This window comes from Hippoglossus hippoglossus, chromosome 22 (assembly GCF_009819705.1).
Source record: "Hippoglossus hippoglossus isolate fHipHip1 chromosome 22, fHipHip1.pri, whole genome shotgun sequence".
NCBI classification, from domain to species: Eukaryota; Metazoa; Chordata; class Actinopteri; order Pleuronectiformes; family Pleuronectidae; genus Hippoglossus; species Hippoglossus hippoglossus.
In genome coordinates, this window is record NC_047172.1 from 2,731,936 (window position 1) to 2,758,961 (window position 27,026).

Sequence of the window (27,026 nt, forward strand, 5' to 3'; positions counted from 1 at the left end):
CTCACAGTATAATTATGTGTTCCCCCACAGCAGAAATAAAGAACTCAGCTGTGAACCCTGCCCCCGGCCGCCCCTGACCATCCTCTGCCCACTGTGCCTGACGAGTCACCATGGCAACTGACACAAAACTAATTTTGCTGAAATTTGGCTTCTGGGAAAAAAGTGGACAGTTGTATTTGCTGTATGCGCCGTGAAAACACGTCTTTCATACCGTGCCAGAGAGCCTGCGAAGCTTTGTCCTCTATACAAATATGAGTGGCAACCCTGAACAAACATCATGGGCCTTGTCCTCCTCCTCCTCCTCCTCCTCCTCCTCGTCGCTGGGATGAAGGTACCATGAGACTACTTTCTGGAGACTTAGAATAAAAGAGAACCGGTGGCACTGAGATTGATCTGGCTTTAATTAACCGTTATACAATGATGCACGAGCTCTGCCAACCAGCCGGCATGATTTACGGTCCGCCTGTGGGTGAATGGGTACAGGAGGTGGCTTCAGCTGGGCTCGTTCTTCTGTAAAATGTAGTCGGGGGTAATTTAACACCACAGGATTTCATTGAAAGTCTGAGACACAAAAAACACACAATCTGATTATTCTTAAGTCACCATTTAATTTCCCCTATTTTCTCAAACAATGATTCTTTCAATCAGACAATGTCAGTCACGTCCATATAAAAGTGCAAATAGAGCTCAGTGAGATGATGATACTTCTTCACGGGTAAAAAACATAAAAGCGGCAGAAACAAACGCACAAAGATCATCAATGTACAGATGTGACGTTATGAAGTTCTGAGCTTTGTCCAAAATGTTGTGTTTGTAGTAAAGTTACTATGAAGTATTAATTCATTAAAATTTTTAGATACTGTATATATTACGAATTTATGTTTCTTCAAAACTAACCTCCCAACCGGCTGCCACGCCCCTGCCACCGCCACAAATTCCTGAACGCCTGAACGTCGTTCTCACCTGGTTCAACTGGTTTCTTCTTTTTAAGACTCGATGAGGGAAAAGCCTGCAAATCACTGACTAAGCATCTCCCTCTCCACAATATCTCCCCCCTCTCTCAGACGAGGATCGAGCTGCGGACGCACAACCACCAGTCGATACTTTAAAAAGACATGAAAAAGAGGAATGCATTAGCATATCAAAGACCACGGCCCTGTCTGAACCTGCAGTGAGCGTGGAGGAGGAGGAGGAGGAGGAGGAGGAGGAGGAGGAGGGAGGAATGAGAGTCCGCCAGTCGAAGCTCGACGAGGGTTTTACCGCTGCTCCTCAGTCACAGGAGGAGAGGGAGTGTGCACCCACAGGACGCAGATTAGGAGGAAGACGAGGGGGGAGACGATGAAACCAGTGCCGGATGAGAGCTGTGCTTTCTGCCTCGGGGCTCTGATTAAACCCAGCACACACATGCTGCAGAGTTCAGCGAGGAAGGTCAAAGGTCAAAGGTAGAAGCGTGAGAAGGAGGGAGGTCATGAGGGAGGAAGGAATAAAAGGATATGAGGGAGAGAATGATATCAGAAAGAAGGACTGAGAGACACAAGGAGAAGAAAGTTACCTGGAAATTGTCTCGTTCCTCTATTGTATTACAGTTTTTCTGCTTTCATCCCCTGAACCCCAGATATTGGGGCTCCTGCAGAGCTAAAAGGACGACGGGATGTTCCTGTTTCACGCTCTCAATGAGGAGCTGGGGAGAAGTGAAACTTACAGCTCTCCCAGTTTGGACGCCTTCCTGAACATAAGATCTGATCCTCGGGCTGTGACTCACCTGCCACCTCAGTACTTACATCGTGCAAATGTCGAAACCTGAACGCACCTGCTGCACAATTCATGAGAAATGAAACTCAGCCCTCTGCTTATAAATTATTGTTACATTAGGGCCGTGCAGGCAGGTTATAAAGGTTCTTTATCTGCAGTAGTCCAGTGCAAACACACAGTCTGCGTCAGAAGCTGACGAAGAGCTGAAGACATGGCACCAACGGTGAGTCTCCTTCTGCTCATTAGTTACAGTAGATTTAGTTTTTGTCCCTTTAGAGTGAAACAGTTTAAATGTTCTTTGTGTGTGACAAGGTGAAGGCGCAGACATGATGTCATAAATAGGTGTAGATTAAAATATATCAACAAAGTTCACTTTGAGGTTGTTCACTTAATGTGAGAAAAGTGTTTCGGTTATATGAGTAAAATACAACATTATCATTTTAATGCAGCTTTAAAATGTAATTCTATCAAAGAGTTTACAACAGAAACCAGAATAAACCGGATGAAGTGTGTGATCACAGCTGCTTTTCAACAATAAACTGATTTATTTACCTAAAAGTGAACAAAATACAGAGTTCTGGTCCATAAGGGGTCGACTGAACAGAAACAGATCTAACAAAGGAGAAGATGTATAATGACTGATCAGAGCATTTCAGAAACAGAAGGAGCAAACAAAGACAAACAGCTTAACTACAAATTCCACCCCAAAAAAAACAGCTAATTAGTAAGTCAGCATTAAACATTAAACCAATTAACCAAATTACAACAAACTAATGTAATGTAAATAATAAACAGATCGTAAATTATAAATCCAAATCATCCTCCCCTATGATCAGGTCAAATCTAAACAGATCAAATGGAAACAATGTTGGTTTCAGACTTTTAGGTGTGAAAACGACTCAAGTAAACTTTCCTCCAAGTCCTGATACATTAGTGGAGTTTCTTTCGTACGTCAACCTGTGGCAGGGCTGTGTCGTCGTATGACCCTCGTGCTCGTGCACACAAACAAATACAACAGGAAGCCACGATGAAGAGCACTTTGATCACTGCACATTTACATTGACTACATGTCCACTTTATTATTTTTACTCATATTTTCACGTTTCTTCTCTTTTTAGTTTAATGGTAAACCAGGAGACCTGATCGAGATCTTCCGTGGGGACTATCAGCAGTGGGCCGTCTACATCAGAGAGAATGAAGTGGTTCATTTCACTACAGACGGTGAGTGAAGTGATAACTATATTCACGTTAGAATATCACATGGACATGACGTGTATTTCATGATGGCACCTTCCTCCTTTCCTCTTTCTTTGCCTCCCTGTTCTTCCTGTTTGTCTTTTCTATAAAACACACAGGTGGTCAGTCATCTGGCTCGTCGGAGCTTCTGAGCAGCAGAGCAGAGGTGAAGCGTGAGAAGCTCACCGACGTGGTCGGCCATGACCATTTCAAAGTCAACAATCTGCTGGATGAAAAGTACGAGGCTCGTGATCCCTACGTCATAGTGAAGGAGGCCTGTGTGATGGTGGGCTGCGAGCTACAGTACAACGTTGCCACTTACAACTGTGAGCACTTTGCTACCGACTTGCGATACGGCAAGGCAGAGTCTCGGCAGGTGTGTATCTAACTGTTGGGTTCGTTAACCTCGTTAACTCTTCCACAGCAAAATTAGTGGGTAGATGTTGTGTGACTGTCTTACTTTATATTTACATCAGGAGCAGGTCCGCTCTATGGAGGCAGCCATGTTTTTTACAGTAGCCCAGACTGGACAAACAAAACCTTTTGATTTTCTATGACGACTGAAGTTGCCACAGGTTCTCTCTCATGTTTGGAAGGGGAGGGTGAGGTGAGGGGTGTTCAGCTGCAACATGTGGTTTCATAAGGGGACTGTGGCAGAGCCTAGTGACCTTTGACCTGCAGTTTGTCGATTGTTTAAGTAATAACGGTTCTTCTCATCTTGTCTCTCGCAGGTTCAAACAGCAGCTGTGATCACAGGCGTCGCTGTAGCAGGTGTGGCCTTAGCAGCTTTAGGTGCAGTTCTGTTCAGCAGCCTTTCCGGCAAACAGGAAAAGGAAGAGGAAGAGGAAGAGGAAGACTACAGGAAGAAAACAAGAAGACATCATCAACACTGGCACTAATGAGACAGAAACATAGTGTTTGGGTGTAGAAAAAATCTGAATCCAATAAAAGATCAGTTTGTTAAAGTTAAAGTAAATATCCCTGCAACAGAGTAAAAAAAGAAATAATATGTGTGTGAGTTTGGAAGTGGATCCACTTTAGAACACGATAGCAGAGCTTTGATAGGATTTAGACAAGTAAGGGGGGATGTTACCATGATGCACATTTCACAGATGATTCACCACAGAGCTGCGAGGGAAGGAAGATGATGAAAGAGAAGGACACAGCAAAGAGAAACAAGAAGAGGTCTGTTGTAGTTTCACTAATCTGCCTCTAGAGGGGGATGAAGACTGTTAAATCAGACCCAGACACAGTCTCGTTCGCTCCACAGGGGATGAGAAAAATCAGAAAATGTGCTTTTAATGATGCTCTGAGAGGGGAAGACAAACTTATATTGATCTTTGTTTCCCAGTTCCTTATTTCCTGTATGGTTTCATCCTCTTATCATTTCTGTGTTTGTATGAGCTTTTGTATCATTTTTATTGCTCACCTCATATGAGATTATCTTTTATAATTGTATTGTTTCCCCCGAAAAAGCATTTACTTAATTGTAACAATAAATATTTTCCATCTTATTTTTATCTTGTTAACCAGACTTTGTTCTGTTTTATTCAAAACAATATTCTACTTCTAAATCCACATATATGTGAATTGGCTCAATGCTGTTTGATGGATGCCAAAATTGTTTTACTTCATGGATGGACGGGTTTCTGATTATAATTTCATCTCTTTTTTTAACTTGGCAGTGTTTAAGCTTTAAAAGTGCTATATAAAATATAATGTATTATCATTATTCATCTCTTTCTATCACAATGTGAGACTTTGCTGTCAAACTTCTAACCTGCAATGTTGTAGTTTGGATTTTTTTCACCAGACAAGACATTTAGCTTTTCCTGTAGACAGGAGTTGTGTGTTTCTTTATGCTCCTGCTGTAGAAACATTAAAACGTACAGTTAAGTATGCACATGTACACACATAAGGTTTCCATCTCGTATTTTTCTTCACTTCTAGCCTTTGATTACACATAATCTGCATAATCCAGGTTTGAACTGAAAAACACAAATCCACAACAAATTCAACAAAAGCCATATAAACCATATATCTCACACCGAACTGTGATGTTAACAGGTTAATTCACACAGCACATGTATTTGAATGTTGAATTACTGTTAATCTACACAGGTTACAAATATTCCTGTAGATATCACATATGTGGTGGTGCCGTTAATTCACATTCCTCACCGTACGCTGCTGTTTAACTCACAGTGATAAGCAGTTAACCGTCAGTGTATTTTCTCCTTTGAATTTCATCACCTTCTTTATTCTCAGAGATGTGAAAACCCCCCCAGGGACACAGGTTTCAACTCCCATTGGTCACTCTGGACCCCATGACCTGTGAGGTCACCGGGCCAATATAAGGCCAGGTCTCCCCCTCTTCTGTCTCTTCTGCCCTCTTCCTACAATCCTTCTACAGGAGGGAAGGCTGTCGAGCCTCTTCTCCAGCTCACATCTTCTCTTCCCATCCAACTCTTCGAGAGGAGCACAAAGGTGCAGCTTCCAGCTCATCTCACCAAGGAAACCTCCTCGCCCTCCAAGCTCTACCAACCCTTCAAGCAGCGACTCGATGTCCTGCTTGAAAACTTCAACCAGCAACTGAGCTACACAGCTCAACAGAATCACTAAGGCAGGAGCCACACAACCAGCCAGAAGACTTCACAGAACTTCGAACTGCACAGCAACTTCCTTTTTCCCCTTTCCACGGACGGGTAACACAACTGGGCTTAATAATTATACTAGGCTAAGCAAGACTGTTTATTCGATTCTGTGTTTATAAGTTTGATTTGTGGTGTTGTGATATTTTGGGTACAAGTTATTGAGAAAGTAATGTTAGTCTGTTATGCTCTTCACAGTCTTTCGTTGCATCCAATCTAGTAACTTTGTCTAATTTGGCACACACACACACACACACACACACACACACACACACACACACACACACACACACACAGACACATGCATATTCCTTCACCTAATTATCTCTGACTCCTGCTACATGTCGTAAAGACAATAGGGGGGAGGGTGTTATCTTCAAAGTGGCCAGCAGCCATTTTGGGAGCACATAGGGGGGAAAAGGGTGTTTTCTCTTTGGCCAGCCGCCATCTTGAAAGCACGCTGACTCACACAGACACACACACATGTATACACACATACCTATCTTTGTTTAGCAATTAGATCGTTAGTAATTTGTGTTTTTATACTTTATTATATTCATAATAAATGTTTTTCTTTCACAAATGTTTTTTCATTAATGTTGCATAAGTGAATTTTGCCAACCTCTACACTGTCAAGAACTCCATATCCTTCAACTTAGCTAACTATCTATATGGTAATTTTGGTTATAGTTATTAATTTAATTGTTAATCAGAGTTCCAAATTTGTAGTTAGAACCTTTATGAGACTTTATTCAATAAATTGGCTATCTTTTCCCTTCCTTTGAAGGGTGGTGCCCCGAGGTAACTTTAATCAATTAAAGTTATTATTTAAATATTAATAATAAAATATAAATATTTAATATTTTATTTTGATAACCAAATTTATTGAATGCCGAAAGGCACACCATTTCATGGTATCACGTTTGATGCATTATGGCACAACATTTTGGCGTCCCTGGGTGGGCAGAGTACAGTACAGTTGTGCCATAATGCATTAAACATGATACCATTTTATGGTATCATGTTTAATGCATTATGGCACAACATCTGAAACAGATAAATAATTTCACTTCCAGAAATCCTATTAGTATCTTTCATGGCCTGTTAATGGATGTGTTTTTGTGCTGTGGAAAAGAATTCAATTATATTCAGATCAACGAGACAAGACAACTAAGAGATGGACCTGGTGAATAAAAAGTGTGAGTATTAATAACAATAAGCACAATGTTGGCACAGACACGACGGAGGATAAACACCCTCTCAGCTCATAACTAGAGCACAAGAAAAGCATCACTGTGTTCTCCTCTTCCTCTCCGCTGCCCTGCTCCACCTCTCACCGCTTCATTTACTTTGTTCAAAAACACATCTAACATCCTTTTATTTTCCTGCAAAGTTCAGATACGCGTTTCAAAAGTAACATAACACAACGTGTTGAAATAAAAAACACATCCATCGTTGGGAAGATAGTTTTCATTTTATTCTACTTCGGTCATTACATTGATTATATAATGAAGAATTGATCACAACCCAACAAATTAGTTGGATGAAAAATGGAAAGATGTGATAAATATCTTTGCTAAATATATTTTTTAAATGAGGAAAATCATTTACACTGAAGAAATGTATCTTAAATTGTGTTTTATTGCAAATAAATTGTGTGCAAATGATTATTTGAACTGTTTAAAAAGTGAAAAATGACATGAAAGACAAAGAAACATCCATAACATCACATCACATCACATTTCAATTAGCTGAGGCTTTTATTCAAAGTGACAATAAGAGCATCAACCATGAGAGAACAAACCCAGAACAACAAGAATCAAGTACAATTTGCTTCAAGAAAGCCAAACTACAAAGTGCTATATGTAAGTGTTATATAAGTGCTACTAGATATATATAGGTGCTACTAAACAGATATAGAAGTATATATTTTATCTTTTATCCAAGGTGAAGTCTGAAGAGATGTGTCTTTAGTCTGATCATCCAGATGATTTAATGCCTTATTGTCTTATCTGATTCAAGGTCAAGTCTTTTAACTGTGTTGAACAACAACCTTTTTCTCTCCAGATTTCACAAGTGAGATCGTTTATTTAAAAAGTTTAAATCATAATCACTGTCAGCTACATGCCAACATTCATTGTTGCCAGTGTTTGGGATTTGTTCTTGTTTTGTTCTTGTTGTCTTCCTCTTCCTCTTAACTGCTGGAACGACTGTGAAACAGAGATCTACAGAAAGCAATTGTCCCACCTGCTGAAGATGTGAGCTGGAGAAGAGGCTCCACAGCCTTCCCTCCTGTGGAAGGATTGTAGGAAGAGGACAGAAGAGACAGAAGAGGGGGAGAACAGGCCTTATTTTGGCCCGGTGACCTCACAGGTCATGGGGTCCAGAGTGACCAATGGGAGTTGAAACCTGTGTCCCTGGGGGGGTTTTCACACCTCTGTGTGAAGTTGATGCCCTCTGGGAGACTGAGTTCTGGAGGGACATGCGGCTTCAGGCTTTTGGCTGCACATATAGGCAGAGCTTTGGTCTCCCAAAAACCAGGTCCCAACACAAAATAAAGAAGGTGATGAAATTCAAAGGAGAAAATATACACAACAAGCACGGGTGCTCAAAATGGAACTGGCCACAAGTTCACAAAAGCCAGAACTTATACAAAGAGGCGTTTCATAAAACATGATATGAAAAAAAGACATGAGATCATCATCTGTGTCTGTCCGTCTGCTGTAGCAGTTGGAAGAAAACATCACCAAATAAGGACACCCTGTTTATCAAGGTCACAGCAGTGAGACACCTGGTCAGGGGGATTTTCCACTACACTGGTTTCATAAGGGGGCCGTGGCAGAGCTTAGTGACCTTTGACCTGCAGTTTGTCGATTGTTTAAAAAAATAACGGTTCTTCTCATCTTGTCTCTCGCAGGTTCAAACAGCAGCTGTGATCACAGGCGTCGCTGTAGCAGGTGTGGCCTTAGCAGCTTTAGGTGCAGTTCTGTTCAGCAGCCTTTCCGGCGAAGAGGAAGAGGAAGAGGAAGACTACAGGAAGAAAACAAGAAGACATCATTAACACTGGCACTAATGAGACAGAAACATGACAAGAAAGATCTCTCCATTGTTTGAGTTGATGCAGCCGACATTGATTATGATTGAAACTGTTTAAATAAACAATTTCACTTGTGTAGACTAGAGAGAAAACGGTTGTTGTGGTTCCTTCAACACAGTTAAAAGACTGGACCTTGAATCAGAACTAATTTAAGTCTTTCTTCAGTGAAAATGATTTCCCTAACTTCAAGACTTGAATCTAAACTGTGAATGTAAAAAATATATTTAGAAAAGCCATTTGTCACATGTTTCCATTTTTTCATTGTACTCATTTTTGTTGTTGTGATCAATTCTTCATTATATATTTAATGTAATAATCGAAGTAGAATTGAATGAAAACTATCTTCCCAACAATGGATGTGTTTTTTTTTATTTCAACATGTTGTGTTATTTTACTTTTGAAACGAGTATCTGTACTTTGCAGGAAAATATAAGGATGTTAGATTTGTATTTGAAATTGTTTCAATCGTGCAAATGTTCTCTCACAGCTTCACAAATGGTCAAAACCTGAATGCAGAGTTGCTGCTGGACATTTCTAGAGAAATTAAACTTCGCCCACTTACAGGAAATGATTGTGACGTTGGGACAGGTTCTTTATCTGCAGTAGTCCAGTGCACACACACAGGATGTGACAGAAGCTGAAAGACGAAGAGCTGAAGACATGGCACCAACGGTGAGTCTCCTGCTGCTCATGACTTACAGTAGATTTAGTTTTTGTTCCTTTACAGTGAAACTGTTTTAATTTTATTTGTGAACTAAAAAAAGCACAAAATACAGAGTTCTGGTCCATAAGGGGTCGACTGAACAGAACTTAATTTTTATAAACTTTAATCAAATGTAACTGAACAGAATCGGATCTGAACAAAGACAAAAACAGATCTAACTAAGAGGAAGATATATAATGACTGATCAGAGCATTTCAGAAACAAAAGGAGCAAACAAAAACAAAGAGACAGAGAGAGAGCAGGGCCTAATAGTTATTTGAAGTGCATGTAGTGGAGATACTGATATTGGGGATATAAAACATTTCTGATGCTAATACATCAGCTGATATATATTCCTATGGTGTCGTTATCAAACCCTTATTACATAAAAATGTATATGAGGCTTGATATTATACTGTTTAATTGTAAACTCTACTTTAAATTAATATGAATTTAAATAATTCAAAATAAAGCAAATATATAGAGCATGAAATGTGTGTGTAGCGTGAGGGAAAGCCGGGATAATGAGGGATTGCAACGCCACCTGGGGAATTTCACCTCCAGGAAATGAGTAAACTCTGGTGTGCAACAGCACAGGTTCGTGTTTATCACAGGGCAAGAGACGTGTTTTACTCGTAGAAAAGAACTTTAATGTAACTCAATAAATGCAAACAAAAAGCACAATGAAACAAACAATCAACAGAACACAAATTAACATATGAAATTAAACACTTTAGACAAGAGCAACACAGGGACAGGGCTGGGACTTACCACGGCGACGAGAACCAAATGAAAAAGGGAAGGATTAATAAACTAACCACCCGTGACACCGCAAACCAACAAAACGGGTCGTGAAGAAAACGCCACCACCAGGGATTGGGTCGCCGCCTCAGGCCCACAGCACCTGACCAACAACAAAAAGATAATTAAAACATGTCAGTGTTAAACCAAGATGGCGCCGCAGACGGCTGCCTCGGTGTGTTGGTGCACGATGTTTTGTCTTGTTTCGTTAGTTAATTCAGTGTTTTGCCTAAGAACCGGGAGCTCTTTCACCAGAGAAATGCTCATGAACATCAGGGTCATAACTCCTGAGAATTCATTTCTGACTTTTATTGCCTCATCTGTCGAAATTTTGGATATTCTGGTCAAAGGTGCCCTCACCTTCGTACATACAGTGAAGCGACGGAGGAGAGGTAAACGTGCCGGTTCGCTTGTGTGTATTTTTTTATCCAATGCAAACCCTTCTACTCCCCCCGTGAGTTCATTTCATTCATTCTGGTCGGTGTTTACATTCCACCGCAGGCTAACGTGCAAGAGGCACAACGCATGCTCGCCGACCAGATACTGTGTGTGGAACAGACTAACCCGGACTCCTTAGTTATTGTCCTCGGCGACTTTAACAAAGGAAATCTCACCCGCGAACTCCCCAAATACAAACAATTTATTAAATGCCCGACCAGAGAGGAGAATATTCTGGATCACTGTTACACCACAGTAAGCAGTGCCTATCACGCCGTCCCTCGGGCTGCACTGGGACTCTCGGACCACGTCATGGTCCATTTGATTCCTGCATACAGGCAGAAACTAAAACTCTGCAAACCTGTTGTGAGGACTTCAAAGCAGTGGACCAGTGAAGCTGTGGAGGATCTTCAGGCGTCTTGGACTGTACAGATTGGGAGGTGTTCAGGACTGCTACAAACAGTCTGGACGAGTACACAGATACTCCGCTAATAGAATTAGAATATTAATAAAAGTTAGGCGTCCCTCCGGGGTAGTCACTCCACGCGTCAACTCAAATGACCTTGGAGAGCCACAGTGAAAGAGAGATAACACTTCCTTTAAAGCCAGGACAGTGCCTTATCAGCCAGAACAGCAGGGCCGTCTGAAGCGTGGTGGCCAATGTCGGCCGACGAAGGAACAGGGCCTCACCCTATCAAGCTAAAGTTCAGCCACACAGCAACCCGGAGGATGAGAGTCTCCACGGCTGTAGCTGAATCAAGCAAGTAGACCCGCTACTGCGCCCTGAAGGTCCCTGGCGGAGCGATCCCACACCAGCGATCAGCCGCACTGTGTTTAGGGGGGATGCCTGAGTAGTGCGCTGGCTGTTGCGCCAAACGCCAACTCTGCCACGGCAACAAAGCGAACAGAACTTAAGTTTTATAAACTTTAACCAAATGTAAATGAACAGAATCGGATCTGAACAAAGACAAAAACAGATCTAACTAAGAGGAAGATATATAATGACTGATCTGGGGTCTCATTTATCAAACATTGCGTAGGATTCATACTAAAAGTTTACGTACGCCCAAAAGCCGGAAATGGCGTACGCCAAAGAAAATTCCGATTTATAAAACCGTGCGCACGCACACCTGAACACAATGTTCGCTTTATAAATCACAGTCCACCTGGAAACGTTCGTACGTGGATCTGCTTCCAAATCCGCCCTCCACACGCCCACTTTCAACCATAAATGGTCAATGCAAAGCACGGCATGAATATTAAATTATGCTGCTGACCAATGGGTTTCCACCGTGAGTCCTGACGGAGTTACGGCATCAAGCGATGAGAAGAGGAAGCGAAACTTTCTGACACTGACATCGAGGTGTTTGTTAGTGAGGTGGGGGTGAAGAGCGATTCATGGGACAGCAGTGATGTCACTAATAAAGAAAATACACTGATACTCTGCTGCTGTTAACACACTGAGTGAGAGTGAAGACGATAGAAAGAACCGAGCCTGAAATAAAAAAAGATCACAGATCAATAGAATCTATATCAGCTGATCAGACATCGCTGAATCCTCATTTCCTCCTCGTCCTTCCATTCGCGTGCACACATCCCGCAGAATCACGCACCAGTGTCACGTCAGTATTTATTTATTTAGAGCATCGGACCGATTCCCTCACATCAGTGGATCCTCACCTCCACTCTGGGGTATTATTTGGAAAGTTTTTTCATTTCTTGTAAGTGATCTCCAGGTCGCTCTGTGCGCCTGATGGCACAGTCCCGTTCACTGCAGTGATCTGATGATACACGCGCAGTGTCAGAAGATATTATTAAAACCTATTAATGACTCGGCTCCGTAACTCCGCTGTTAAATGGAATCTAAACGTAATTTGCTGTAAGTTGTTTTATATATTTTTTAATTAAAAGGTTCGTGTGGAACAGTTATGTCGCGCGAGCACAACTAAAGCTGTTGGTTTTAATGTAAATGATGAAGTGGATCAATAATCTGCTTCAGTTCACCACCTCACGTCTGCGTCGCCACTTTCCCGTCTCCAAAACGTTCGTACGCATGGGTCAGAGTTTGCGTGGAAATACGCAAATTTTCCCGTCAAGTTTGTTTTTATAAATCCCAACATTTGCGTGAGAAGTGGCGTACGCACGTTTCAGGCCCTGTTTTGAGCGTACGCAACGGTTATAAATGAGACCCCAGAGCATTTCAGAAACAAAAGGAGGAGAGAGAGAGAGAGAGAGAGAGAGAGAGAGAGAGAGAGAGAGAGAGAGAGAGAGAGAGAGAGAGAGAGAGAGAGAAAGAGAGAGAGAGAGAGAGAGAAAGTGAAAGTGAAAGTGAAAACTAGAACTGCAGAGTTTGGACTTTCTGATTTAATGCTGCCTCAACTTCTTCACAACTTCAACAGAACGTCTTGTTGTCTTCACCTCTGATGATTTAATGCTTGAACGACAAGGACGTTCATTTTGTGAGAGTAAAATCTAAATGATGACAGAGTTCCAACAAAACTAATGAAATCAATGGGTTCATTAGTTTTCTCCCATCAAACGAAACACGACCTTTTTTCACATGCACTTTATTCAAACCACTTGGTGAATACAGCACCTGAACACGTGGATGTCAGAAACACATGTTGTCTACAATCTAATCAATGTCAAGTGAAGGTGGTCTCAGTCCACGAAGCTGATGACCACAGGACGTACGTATCTCTGACAAATGTTTAGTGCGCTCCATGAATTACAATGTGAAACCAAATCTAAACAGATCAAATGGAAACAATGTTGGTTTCAGACTTTTAGGTGTGAAAACGACTCAAGTAAACTTTCCTCCAAGTCCTGATACATTAGTCGAGTTTCTTTCGTACGTCAACCTGTGGCAGGGCTGTGTCGTCGTATGACCCTCGTGCTCGTGCACACAAACAAATACAACAGGAAGCCACGATGAAGAGCACTTTGATCACTGCACATTTACTTTGACTACATGTCCAGTTTGTTATTTATATTTGTATTTTCATGTTTCTTTTTAGTTTAAAGGAAATAAAGGAGACCTGATCCAGATCTTCCGTGATGGACCCTATCAGCACTGGGCCGTCTACATCGGAGAGAAAGAAGTGGTTCATTTAGTTAAAGAGGGTGAGTGAAGTGATAACTATATTCACGTTAGAATATCACATGGACATGACGTGTATTTCATGATGGCACCTTCCTCCTTTCCTCTTTCTTTGCCTCCCTGTTCTTCCTGTTTGTCTTTTCTATAAAACACACAGGTGGTGACTCATCTTGCTCGTCTGAGCTTCTGAGCAGCAATGGAAAGGTGAAGATTGAGAAGTTCGCCGATGTGGTCGGCAATGACCGTCACCAGGTCAACAATCTGCGGGATGACATGTACAAGGCTCGTAAGCCTATGATCATAGTGAAGGAGGCACGTGACATGATGGACAGCGAGCGATCATACAACGTTGCCACTTACAACTGTGAGCACTTTGCTATCGAGATGCGATACGGCAAGGCAGAGTCTCGGCAGGTGTGTATCTAACTGTTGGGTTCGTTAACCTCGTTAACTCTTCCACAGCAAAATCAGTGGGTAGATGTTGTGTTTTTTAAAAGGCGATTGACAGTAGACGAGTCTTCCTTTCTGTTTTCTCCACAAAGTGAGTCATGGTCTTGAACGCTCTGCTAACTGAGAAGCTCTCTCTACAACTCTGATATGACTCAAAAGAATCAAAGAGACAGGATTCCTAATAGTTATCTGAAGTGCATGTAGTGGAGATACTGATATTGGGGATATAAAACATTTCTGATGCTAATACATCAGCTGATATATATTCCTATGGTGTCGTTATCAAACCCTTATTACATAAAATGTAAATGAGGCTTGATACTATACTGTTTAATTGTAAACTCTACTTTAAATTAATATGAATATAAATAAATCAAAATAAAGCAAATATATAGAGCGTGAAATGTGTGGAAATGATTAAAATGACCCTCAAGAGGAATATAAATATTCTGAATGGTTTTCAACAATAAAGGGTTTTATTTAACTAAAAGTGAAGAAAATACAGAGTTCTGGTCCATAAGGGGTCGACTGAACAGAACTTAAGTTTTATAAACTTTAACCAAATGTAACTGAACAGAGTCGAACCTGAACAAAGACAAAAACAGATCTAACAAAGGGGAAGATATATAAAGACTGATCAGAGCATTTCAGAAACAAAAGGAGGAGAGAGAGAGAGAGAGAGAGAAAGAGAGAAAGAGAGAAAGAGAGAGAGAGAGGGAGAGGGAGAGAGAGAGAGGGAGAATTTTGAATTTTGAAAACAACTTTATTCGGCACTATTTTTGACAATACACATTGAAACACCTGATAAATTATTTTAAATTACACATTTAGCTTTAAATAAATAAATAAAAGAATCACACAAGATAATCAGCACAAAGGAGTTCTCGAGTTGTCACCGAACATAAAACATCTTGAAAACACCACAGATTATTAAAAGAGTCCAGGTCACCTGCTGCTTTATAAAAACTACAATCAACCAACAGTCTGGATCTAATCATGTTGACACCGACAGGGACCGACTCAATGTGGAGGTTCTGCTCTACCTTCCTCTTCCTGGTTATGTACACGGACATCTTAGCCTGCCCTAAAACAAAGTTTAAAAGATGGCTTTTCTGTTTTTGTTGGCGAGTGTATTTAAAACCATGAATAAAAACCCGCTTGTTAAAAACCTCTTTAAAACTGGTAACAACAACTTGTAAAAACAGAAACAAATCAGAGAGACGGTGACACTCATAAAAACAGTGACAGATTGTTTCCTTTCTACCACAAAAAGGGCATTTGTCTTCCACTGTGTTCTTGATTATTGAGACAAAAGCGTTCACCGCCATGATGCCGTGGAGCAACCTCCACTGGAGGTCTCCGTGTCTCTTACTCAGTGGAGGTTTATAAAGCGACCTCCACTGAGGTGCGGTTTCTTGGGCTCCACCAAAATAGCTCCTCCAAGCAGTGTCAGTCCGTCCATTCAGTTTTTTTTATGTTTAGTGTTTTTACCATTAGCCCATAGAGAGTTTTTCCGGAAGCTCCCTCCAGGGAGACCAGGCGAGCCGGCTGCACCAGAGGTCCAGAAAACTACATCCAGTGCCAGGAAAGTGGCGGAGAAAGGGTCCTCCACATTGGGGGAAATGGAACCATCTTTAAAAGTGTTTAAAACCAAGATGTCCTGATCTGCCAGTCTTCTCCTCCAGTGGTCAAGTACCCCCTCCATCGTTCTTTCGGATTTAATCCCCAGTTTGTTGGCCAGACCTGTGGGGTCTTCTAGTCCAGGCCCGGCTAGCTCCACCACCTGGCCCAGCGTGGAGACCCCCGCAGCCTGCAGCACTCTGGACAAGGTGACTTGTGCCCAGCGGGGTTGATCTAAAATGGTCCCATACAGGACAGGCTCCTGCAGCAGCCAGTGCAGGGAGTCCCCCAGTTGCCTTCGCTCTTTTTTTTAAAAGGTTCCAGACTTTAAAAACACTCTTGTAAAAACCAGGAAGAGATGGTGAGACTATCTTGGAAGCCAGGCTTCTCCCCTCGGCGATGCAGGGAAAGAGGCTGGACAGCCTTCTCTCCTTGGAGGGATTGTAGAAAGAGAATGAAGAAAGGGGGTAAAGGCCTTATATTGGCTCACCACTCCTTTTCCACCACCTCGCTCACCTTCGCCGTATTATCTAGAAACATTACGATAGCTCCGTTCATCCGAGAGGCCAACTTGACCGAGTCACACCCGACCACCTCCCCCACAGCCAGCGCGGCCTCTGCCACACTACATGCCACTGAGGGGATCACCTTGATGGCATGCCGGCGAGTCAGCCTTTCAAACTCGGCTGCTGCTGCCACAACCACAGGCATGCTGCCTGTTAGCACACACGCACACACACACTCACACACTCACTCAGCAAACTAATCTAAACAGAAAAACAACAACTAGACAACTAAAGACGAACAAACAAACATAAACCTAAATGATAAAGCTCAGTAAAGTTTGTCTTAAACCCACTTTCACTTCCACACTCACACACAGCTCTCAGCTCCACGCTCACTCCGCCATGACAGAGAGAGAGAGAGAGAGAGAAATGTAATATAAATGAGGTCAAAAGGTCGACATAATAAATAAATAAATGTTAACTATTAACTAAAGTGAGTTATTGACAGTTAAAGTCCTTGTGTGACACAAAGTGATGAAACAAGTAAAATACATAAACATGAAGATCGGTCTTTGTAGTGGAAATAAATCAAAATACTGGAGGTAAAAATATCCATTTTCAGACATGTTTGAAATTATCTGTACAATAACCACAACAGGTTAGTTTCTAAAGACGCTTTCACACCTTCCTGGTTTGTTCACGACCCTTTGACTTTTCAGCTTTGTCTGAATTTAAATATCAGGTGTGAAAGGTTCCTCCGACCAAAAGAGGCGTTCAGGGTCAAACTGAACCGTGGTTTGGTTCGTTTGCAGAGTGAAAACTAGAACTGCAGAGTTTGGACTTTCTGATTTAATGCTGCCTCAACTTCTTCACAACTTCAACAGAACTTCTTGTTGTCTTCACCTCTGATGATTTAATGCTTGAACGACAAGGACGTTCATTTTGTGAGAGTAAAATCTAAATGATGACAGAGTTCCAACAAAACTAATGAAATCACTGGGTTCATTAGTTTTCTCCCATCAAACGAAACACGACCTTTTTTCACATGCACTTTATTCAAACCACTTGGTGAATACAGCATCTGAACACGTGGATGTCAGAAACACATGTTGTCTACAATCTAATCAATGTCAAGTGAAGGTGGTCTCAGTCCACGAAGCTGATGACCACAGGACGTACGTATCTCTGACAATTGTTTAGTGCGCTCCATGAATTACAATGTGAAACCAAATCTAAACAGATCAAATGGAAACAATGTTGGTTTCAGACTTTTAGGTGTGAAAACGACTCAAGTAAACTTTCCTCCAAGTCCTGATACATTAGTGGAGTTTCTTTCGTACGTCAACCTGTGGCAGGGCTGTGTCGTCGTATGACCCTCGTGCTCGTGCTCACAAACAAATACAACAGGAAGCCACGATGAAGAGCACTTTGATCACTGCACATTTACATTGACATTTACATTCTTTTTAGTTTAATGGAAAACCAGGAGACCTGATCGAGATCAGCCGTTTGGCCTATCAGCACTGGGCCGTCTACATCGGAGAGAATGAAGTGGTTCATTTAGTTAACGAGGGTGAGTGAAGTGATAACTATATTCATGTCAGAATATAACATGGACATGACGTGTATTTCATGATGGCACCTTCCTCCTTTCCTCTTTCTTTGCCTCCCTGTTCTTCCTGTTTGTCTTTTCTATAAAACACACAGGTGGTGACTCATCTGGCTCGTCTGAGCTTCTGAGCAGCAGAGCAGAGGTGAAGCGTGAGAAGCTCACCGACGTGGTCGGCAATGATCGTCACCAGGTCAACAATCTGCTGGATAACATGTACGAGGCTCGTGATCCTTCCATCATAGTGAAGGAGGCCTGTGAGATGGTGGGCAGCGAGCTACAGTACAACGTTGCCACTTACAACTGTGAGCACTTTGCTATCGAGATGCGATACGGAACCTTTTAAATGTGGTTTCATAAGGGGACTGTGGCAGAGCCTAGTGACCTTTGACCTGCAGTTTGTCGATTGTTTAAATAACAACGGTTCTTCTCATCTTGTCTCTCGCAGGTTAAAAGAGCAGCTTTGATCGCAGGCCTCGCTGCAGCAGGTGGGGCCTTAGTAGCTATGGGTGCAGCTCTGTTCAGATATTTCGGTAAAGAGGAAAAGGAAGAGAAAAAGGAAGAAGAAAAGGAAAAAGGAAGACTACAGGAAGAAGACATCATCAACACTGGCACTAATGAGACAGAAACATGACAAGAAAGATCTCTCCATTGTTTGAGTTGATGCAGCCGACATTGATTATGATTGAAACTATTTAAATAAACAATTTCACTTGTGCAGACTAGAGAGAAAACGGTTGTTGTGGTTCCTTCAACACAGTTAAAAGACTGGACCTTGAATCAGAACTAATTTCAGTCTTTCTTCACTGAAAATGATTTTCCTAATTTTAAGACTTGAATCTAAACTGTGAATGTAAAAAATATATTTATAAAAGACATTTATCACATGTTTCCATTTTTTCATTGTACTCATTTGTTTTGTTGTGATCAATTCTTCATTATATATTTAATGTAATAATCGAAGTAGAATTGAATGAAAACTATCTTCCCAACACTGGATGTGGTTTTTTTTATTTCAACATGTGTTATTTTACTTTTGAAACGAGTATCTGTACTTTGCAGGAAAATATAAGGATGTTAGATTTGTATTTGAAATTGTTTCAATCGTGCAAATGTTCTCTCACAGCTTCACAAATGGTCAAAACCAGAAGGCAGAGTTGCTGCTGGACATTTCTAGAGAAGGAAACTTCGCCCACTTACAGGAAATGATTGTAAAGTTGGGGGATGTGCAGATCTGCAGTAGTCCAGTGCAAACACACAGTCTGCATCAGAAGCTGAAAGACGAAGAGCTGAAGACATGGCACCAACGGTGAGTCTCCTGCTGCTCATGACTTACAGTAGATTTAGTTTTTGTTCCTTTACAGTGAAACTGTTTTAACTTTTCTTTGTGAACATAAAAAGAAAGTGAACAAAATACAGAGTTCTGGTCCATAAGGGGTCGACTGAACAGAACTTAAGTTTTATAAACTTTAACCAAATGTAACTGAACAGAATCAAACCTGAACAAAGACAAAAACAGATCTAACAAAGGGGAAGATATATAAAGACTGATCAGAGCATTTCAGAAACAAAAGGAGCAAACAAAGAAAAAGAGACAGAGAGAGAAAGTGAAAGTGAGAACTGCAGAGTTTGGACTTTCTGATTTAATGCTGCCTCAACTTCTTCACAACTTCAACAAAACTTCTTGTTGTCTTCACCTCTGATGATTTAATGCTTGAACAACAAGGACGTTCATTTTGTGAGAGTAAAATCTAAATGATGACAGAGTTCCAACAAAACTAATGAAATCACTGGGTTCATTAGTTTTCTCCCATCAAACGAAACACGACCTTTTTTCACATGCACTTTATTCAAACCACTTGGTGAATACAGCACCTGAACACGTGGATGTCAGAAACACATGTTGTCTACAATCTAATCAATGTCAAGTGAAGGTGGTCTCAGTCCACGAAGCTGATGACCACAGGACGTACGTATCTCTGACAAATGTTTAGTGCGCTCCATGAATTACAATGTGAAACCAAATCTAAACAGATCAAATGGAAACAATGTTGGTTTCAGACTTTTAGGTGTGAAAACGACTCAAGTAAACTTTCCTCCAAGTCCTGATACATTAGTGGAGTTTCTTTCGTACGTCAACCTGTGGCAGGGCTGTGTCGTCGTATGACCCTCGTGCTCGTGCACACAAACAAATACAACAGGAAGCCACGATGAAGAGCACTTTGATCACTGCACATTTACTTTGACTACATGTCCAGTTTATTATTTATATTTGTATTTTCATGTTTCTTTTTAGTTTAATGGAAATAAAGGAGACCTGATCGAGATCAGCCGTTTGGCCTATCAGCACTGGGCCATCTACATCGGAGAGAATGAAGTGGTTCATTTCACTAGAGGGGGTGAGTGAAGGAATAACTACGCTCAGCGGCCACTTTATCAGGCACACCTGTTCAATTGCTTGTTAACACAAATAGCTAATCAGCCAATCACATGGCAGCAACTCAATGCATTTAGGCATCAGAGGTCAGAGGAGAATGGGCAGAGTGGTTCGGGATGATAGAAAGGTAACAGTAACTCAAATAACCACTCGTTACAACCAAGGTCTGCAGAATACCATCTCTGAACGCACAACACGTCGAACCTTGAAGCAGATGGGCTACAGCAGCAGAAGACCACACCGGGTGCCACTTCTGTCAGCTAAGAACAGGAAACTGAGGCTACAATTCGCACAGGCTCACCAAAATTCGACAATAGAAGATTGGAAAAACGTTGCCGGGTCTGATGAGTCTTGATTTCAGCTGCGACATTCAGATGTTAGGGTCAAAATTTGGTGTAAACAACATGAAAGCATGGAACTATCCTGCCTTGTATCAACGGTTCAGGCTGGTGGTGGTGGTGTAATGGTGTGGGGGATATTTTCTTGGCACACTTTGGGCCCCTTAGTACAAATTGAGCATCGTTTAAACGCCACGCCTTGTTAGATCTATACTATGAAGAATTAAGGCAGTTGTGAAGGAAAAAGGGGGTCCAACCCAGTACTAGTAAGGTGTACCTAATAAAGTGGCCGGTGAGTATATATTCACGTTAGAATATCACATGGACATGACGTGTATTTCATGATGGCACCTTCCTCCTTTCCTCTTTCTTTGCCTCCCTGTTCTTCCTGTTTGTCTTTTCTATAAAACACACAGGTGGTTGCTCATCTGGCTCGTCGGCAAATCCGAGCAGCAGCACCGGAAAGGTGAAGCGTGAGAAGCTCGCCAAAGTGGTCGGCAATCACCGTTACCAGGTCAACAATCTGCTGGATGACAGGCGCAAAGCTCGCGAGCCTTCTGTCATAGTGAAGGAGGCCTGTGCGATGGTGGGCAGCAAGCTACAGTACGACGTTGCCACTTACAACTGTGAGCACTTTGCTACCAAGATGCGATACGGCAAGGCAGAGTCTTGGCAGGTGTGTATCTAACTGTTGGGTTCGTTAACCTCGTTAACTCTTCCACAGCAAAATCAGTGGGTAGATGTTGTGTTTTTTAAAAGGCGATTGACAGTAGACGAGTCTTCCTTTCTGTTTTCTCCACAAAGTGAGTCATGGTCTTGAACGCTCCGCTAACTGAGAAGCTCTCTCTACAACTCTGATATGACTCAAAGAATCAAAGAGACAGGATTCCTAATAGTTATCTGAAGTGCATGTAGTGGAGATACTGATATTGAGGATATAAAACATTTATGATACTAATACATCAGCTGATATATATTCCTATGGTGTCGTTATCAAACCCTTATTACATATAACAAGTAAATGAGGCTTGATATTATACTGTTTAATTGTAAACTCTACTTTAAATAGATATGAATATAAATAAAGCAAATATATAGAGCGTGAAATGTGTGGAAATGATTAAAATGACCCTCGAGAGGAATATAAATATTCTGAAAGGCTATTGCAGAGGAAATACTGATTAATAATGTGGAAGATACATCTTTAAATAGTAGTAATAGTAATTTAATGTTATTGTTGGTAAATCTGTTTTATAAACAGGTTTAATCAGGTAAAGTTTAGTTTGTTTAGTTCAGTTTCTGCAGCCCACAGGGAAACCACATCTTTACATTATGAACAATCGTGTTTATAATAAACTCAGATGCCATGTGAACAGAATGAATCAGAACATGATTTATAATAGAGTAAACAAGCTTCTGAAACATTTCAACTCTAATCACAGCAGAACAGATGTAGTTAAAACTCATTTTATTGAGCCCTTTATCTATTTATCTTTCTATTTATTTATTTAACACAATCTCCTGCAACTGAATACATGCAGATGTGAGTCCATTGTGATATTTCAAACACTACAGGAAGATGAACAAACTCTTTAATCACTGGGTTCATCTGTCACCTTCACTGTGTCGTATACATAATAATCCAGAATGTGAAACCAACCATCTCACAGCCATTAAAGGTCCAGTGTGTAAGATTTAGGTGAAAGGATCTATTGGCAGAAATTGAATATACAATAATCCTAGTGATGTTTCCACTAGTGTGTTTCATCTAAATTGTATGAATTGTTGTTTTCTTTACCCTAGAATGGGTCGTTTATATTTAAATACTTTATATGAACATACTTTATATTTAAATACTTTATATTTACATCAGGAGCAGGTCCTCTCTATGGAGGCAGCCATGTTTTTTACAGTAGCTCAGACTGGACAAACTAAACCTTTTGAGTTTCTATGACGACTGAAGCTGCCACAGGTTCTCTCTCATGTTTGGAAGGGGAGGGTGAGGTGATGGGTGTTCAGCTGCAACATGACACTTCACCACTAGATGTCACTAGATTCTACACATTGAACCTTTAAGGGTGGTTTCATAAGGGGACTGTGGCAGAGCTTTACTGAGTGACATTCCACTCGTCCAGATTATATTTCAATGAAAGATTATCAAAATGTTTTGACCTTCAGTTTGTCTCATCTTGTCTCTCACAGGTTATTAAAACATTGATCACAGTCGCCGTTGCCGCCCCAGTCGCTGCAGTCGTCGCAGGCCCCGTAGCCGCCATAGCCGCTGTAGCAGTTGGGGCATTTGCTTTATGTAGATCTCTGTTTCGCAGTCGTTCCAGCAGTTAAGAGGAAGAGGAAGACAACAAGAAGAAAACAAGAACAAATCCCAAACACTGGCAACAATGAATGTTGGCATGTAGCTGACAGTGATCATGATTTAAACTTTTTAAATAAACGATCTCACTTGTGCAATCTGGAGAGAAAAAGGTTGTTGTTCAACACAGTTAAAAGACTTGACCTTGAATCCGATAAGACAATAAGGCATTAAATCATCTGGATGATCAGACTAAAGACACATCTCTTCAGACTTCACCTTGGATAAAAGATAAAATATATACTTCTATATCTGTTTAGTAGCACCTATATATATCTAGTAGCACTTATATAACACTTACATATAGCACTTTGTAGTTTGGCTTTCTTGAAGCAAATTGTACTTGATTCTTGTTGTTCTGGGTTTGTTCTCTCATGGTTGATGCTCTTATTGTCGCTTTGGATAAAAGCGTCAGCTAATTGAAATGTGATGTGATGTGATGTTAGGGATGTTTCTTTGTCTTTCATGTAATTTTTCACTTTTTAAACGGATCAAATAATCATTTGCACACAATTTATTTGCAATAAAACACAATTTAAGATACATTTCTTCAGTGTAAATGATTTTCCTCATTTAAAAAATATATTTAGCAAAGACATTTATCACATCTTTCCATTTTTCATCCAACTAATTTGTTGGGTTGTGATCAAGTCTTCATTATATAATCAATGTAATGACCGAGGTAGAATAAAATGAAAACTATCTTCCCAACGATGGATGTGTTTTTTATTTCAACACGTTGTGTTATGTTACTTTTGAAACGCGTATCTGAACTTTGCAGGAAAATAAAAGGATGTTAGATGTGTTTTTGAACAAAGTAAATGAAGCGGTGAGAGGTGGAGCAGGGCAGCGGAGAGGAAGAGGAGAACACAGTGATGCTTTTCTTGTGCTCTAGTTATGAGCTGAGAGGGTGTTTATCCTCCGTCGTGTCTGTGCCAACATTGTGCTGCATCACAGTCCGACACTGTTCACATGTGGAGCCTGTTACAGACGAGGCAGGTGGAGCCAGGAGGATTCACACAGATCTACATGCTGCATGTGTGTGTGTGTGTGTGTGTGTGTGTGTGTGTGGGGGTGCATGCTCTTATGTCTCTATCTCTGTGAGGACCAATATGAGTGTTATAACTTTCAAGTGGAGACATTTGTGGAAATAAAGGTGTTTTTCCAGAGTCAGGACGTTTTTTTGAAAGTGGGTCTGATGTAAGTGTTGAGATGAGGGTTACACAACCTGTGATGGTTCAAGTGTCTCTTGGCCCGGGAGCAGGACGTACTGTATGACAGCTGCTTTTCATACAAAGCACAGCAGCATTGATAGTAGGGGGGGGGGGGAATCTCTCCAAACATCCTGCTAAAAGGACGACGGGATCCCAGTGTTGCTCTGACTGAGGCCTTCCTGTTTCAAGCTCTCAACGAGGAGCTGGGGAGAAGTGAAACTTACAGCTCTCCCAGTTTGGACGTGTTCCTGAACATAAGATCTGATCCTCGGGCTGTGACTCACCTGCCACCTCAATACTTATGTGGCAGAATAGTGGAGCAGGTAAGAGAGCGGCAGAAATGTCTGCACCGCATTGTTCTCCTCTCTGGGTCTTTTCTCATTGTATGACTTTGTAGTGGTTCAAGGTGGACCCCCCCCCCCCCTCGCCAGGACTGATCCTTAAGGTGCTGTTGGTATGTTCACTCTTCCTCGGCCTCGTGAGTATTCATCACTACTGGTTATTTAACCGGTGCTTTGTTGTTGGCCGACGACACAGCTGTGCACCATAGCCCCCCCCCCCCCCTGAGCTAAGCGACCACCACAGAGTAATAGGTAAATATACTTTGCGTTGTCTTAACGTGCTTGTTTTGTTCCACCTGTCGTTTGCTTCATTTAGCCTGGCTTTCCTGTGCTTTACCTTTCGTTTGCTTTACTTTGTTGTTTTGTCTGATATGTGTCTGCTTGATTTCTGGGTCTCTATTATTCCCTGTTCTTTTGTTTATTGTATATAATTTAGCCCCTGTCATGAATTGATTTATCAGACTTATTTGGCTTTAGAATAATTGTGTGGATTGAGTTCTTTTGTAGTTTTACTGGTATAAATTGATATTGTTCTGGGGTTGTTTCTTTATTTTTGTTTCTTTGATTGAACCGTATGGAGCCCTACTGATGTGTGTTCACTCTATATTTTACAGGAGCTGAGAGCCTGAGGTGGTGGAGGCTGGTGTTTTCTGTGGCGTTGTCTCCCTCCTGTGTGCTGTGCTATTCACCCCCAATCCGGTTTTCCACTGTTGTGTGTGTGCGCGTGAGGATGTGTGTGCACGTGTGATTGTGGTGACTCTCCTAGGGAAACCCCTCCACGTTCACTAGCCTGCCTCAGCCCTGGACCACCCCCCCCCCCCCACCCCCCCCTTCTTACATGTGAAAGGTGTGATGGCTCTTTTAAAGATTTAAATTGTGATTTGAAATAAATATATTATTGTCGGATGGAACCACATCTCACGCTCCACAGTGTACTGAGCCTGATTGCCTTATGGTTAATATTGGTGGGAAGTCATCAATACTCCCTGGATTAATATTCCAGGTTGGCGTTGTTGGCTTCTTCGTGATTGGACTATTTAAATGTTAAATTAGACTAGTCAATCACTTCGTTGGCCACACTTACATCGTGCAAATGTTCTCTCACAGCTTCACAAATGGTTGAAACCTGAATGCACCTTCTGTACAATTCATAAGAAATGACACTCAGCCCTCTGCTAGTAAATTATTGTTACATTAGGGCCGTGCAGGCAGGTTATAAAGTTTCTTTATCTGCAGTAGTCCAGTGCACACACACACTCTGCTTCAGAAGCTGATAGACGAAGAGCTGAAGACATGGCACAAACGGTGAGTCTCCTGCTGCTCATTAGTTACAGTAGATTTAGTTTTTGCTCCTTTACAGTGAAAACTGTTTTAGTCGGGAGAAATACAACATTATCATTTTAATGCAGCTTCAAAATGTAATTCTATCAAAGAGTTTACAACAGAAACCAGAATAAACAGGATGAAGTGTGTGATCACAGCTGCTTTTCAACAATAAACAGATTTATTTACCTAAAAGTGAACAAAATACAGAGTTCTGGTCCATAAGGGGTCGACTGAACAGAACTTAAGTTTTATAAACTTTAACCAAATGTAACTGAACAGAATCGAACCTGAACAAAGACAAAAACAGATCTAACAAAGGGGAAGATATATAAAGACTGATCAGAGCATTTCAGAAACAAAGGGAGCAAACAAAGACAAAGAGACAGAGAGAGAAATGTAATATAAATAAAGTCAAAAGGTAGACATAATAAATAAATAGATGTTAACTATTAACTAAAGTGAGTTATTGACAGTTAAAGTCCTTGTGTGGCACAAATTGATGTAAAATACATAAACATGAAGATCAGTCTTTGCAGTGGAAATAAATCAAAATACTGGAGGTAAAAATATCCATTTTCAATCAATCAATCAATCAAATTTTATTTGTGTAGCCCATATTCACAAATCACAATTTGTCTCATAGGGCTTTAACAGGGTGTGACATCCTCTGCCCTTAACCCTCAATTTCAGACATGTTTGAAATTATCTGTACAATAACCACAACAGGTTAGTTTCTAAAGACGCTTTCACACCTTCCTGGTTTGTTCACGACCCTTTGACTTTTCAGTTTTGTCTGAATTTAAATATCAGGTGTGAAAGGTTCCTCCGACCAAAAGAGGCGTTCAGGGTCAAACTGAACCGTGGTTTGGTTCGTTTGCAGAGTGAAAACTAGAACTGCAGAGTTTGGACTTTCTGATTTAATGCTGCCTCAACTTCTTCACAACTTCAACAGAACTTCTTGTTGTCTTCACCTCTGATGATTTAATGCTTGAACAACAAGCACGTTCATTTTGTGAGAGTAAAATCTAAATGATGA

The 27,026-nt window shown here is 41.2% G+C and overlaps 1 protein-coding gene across 1 annotated transcript in view; it reads left to right on the plus strand.

Annotated features, from left to right (window-relative positions):
- The first annotated feature begins 1,963 nt into the window (after nt 1-1,963).
- The window catches only part of LOC117756496, a 105,031-nt gene continuing 79,968 nt past the window's right edge, over nt 1,964-27,026 (plus strand). The window contains exons 1-6 of the mRNA XM_034577042.1: nt 1,964-1,975; nt 2,871-2,973; nt 3,108-3,364; nt 13,696-13,801; nt 18,062-18,216; nt 21,313-21,414. Of these exons, the coding sequence (XP_034432933.1) occupies nt 1,964-1,975; nt 2,871-2,973; nt 3,108-3,364; nt 13,696-13,801; nt 18,062-18,216; nt 21,313-21,414 (735 nt within the window). The remainder of the gene's footprint in view (nt 1,976-2,870; nt 2,974-3,107; nt 3,365-13,695; nt 13,802-18,061; nt 18,217-21,312; nt 21,415-27,026) is intronic.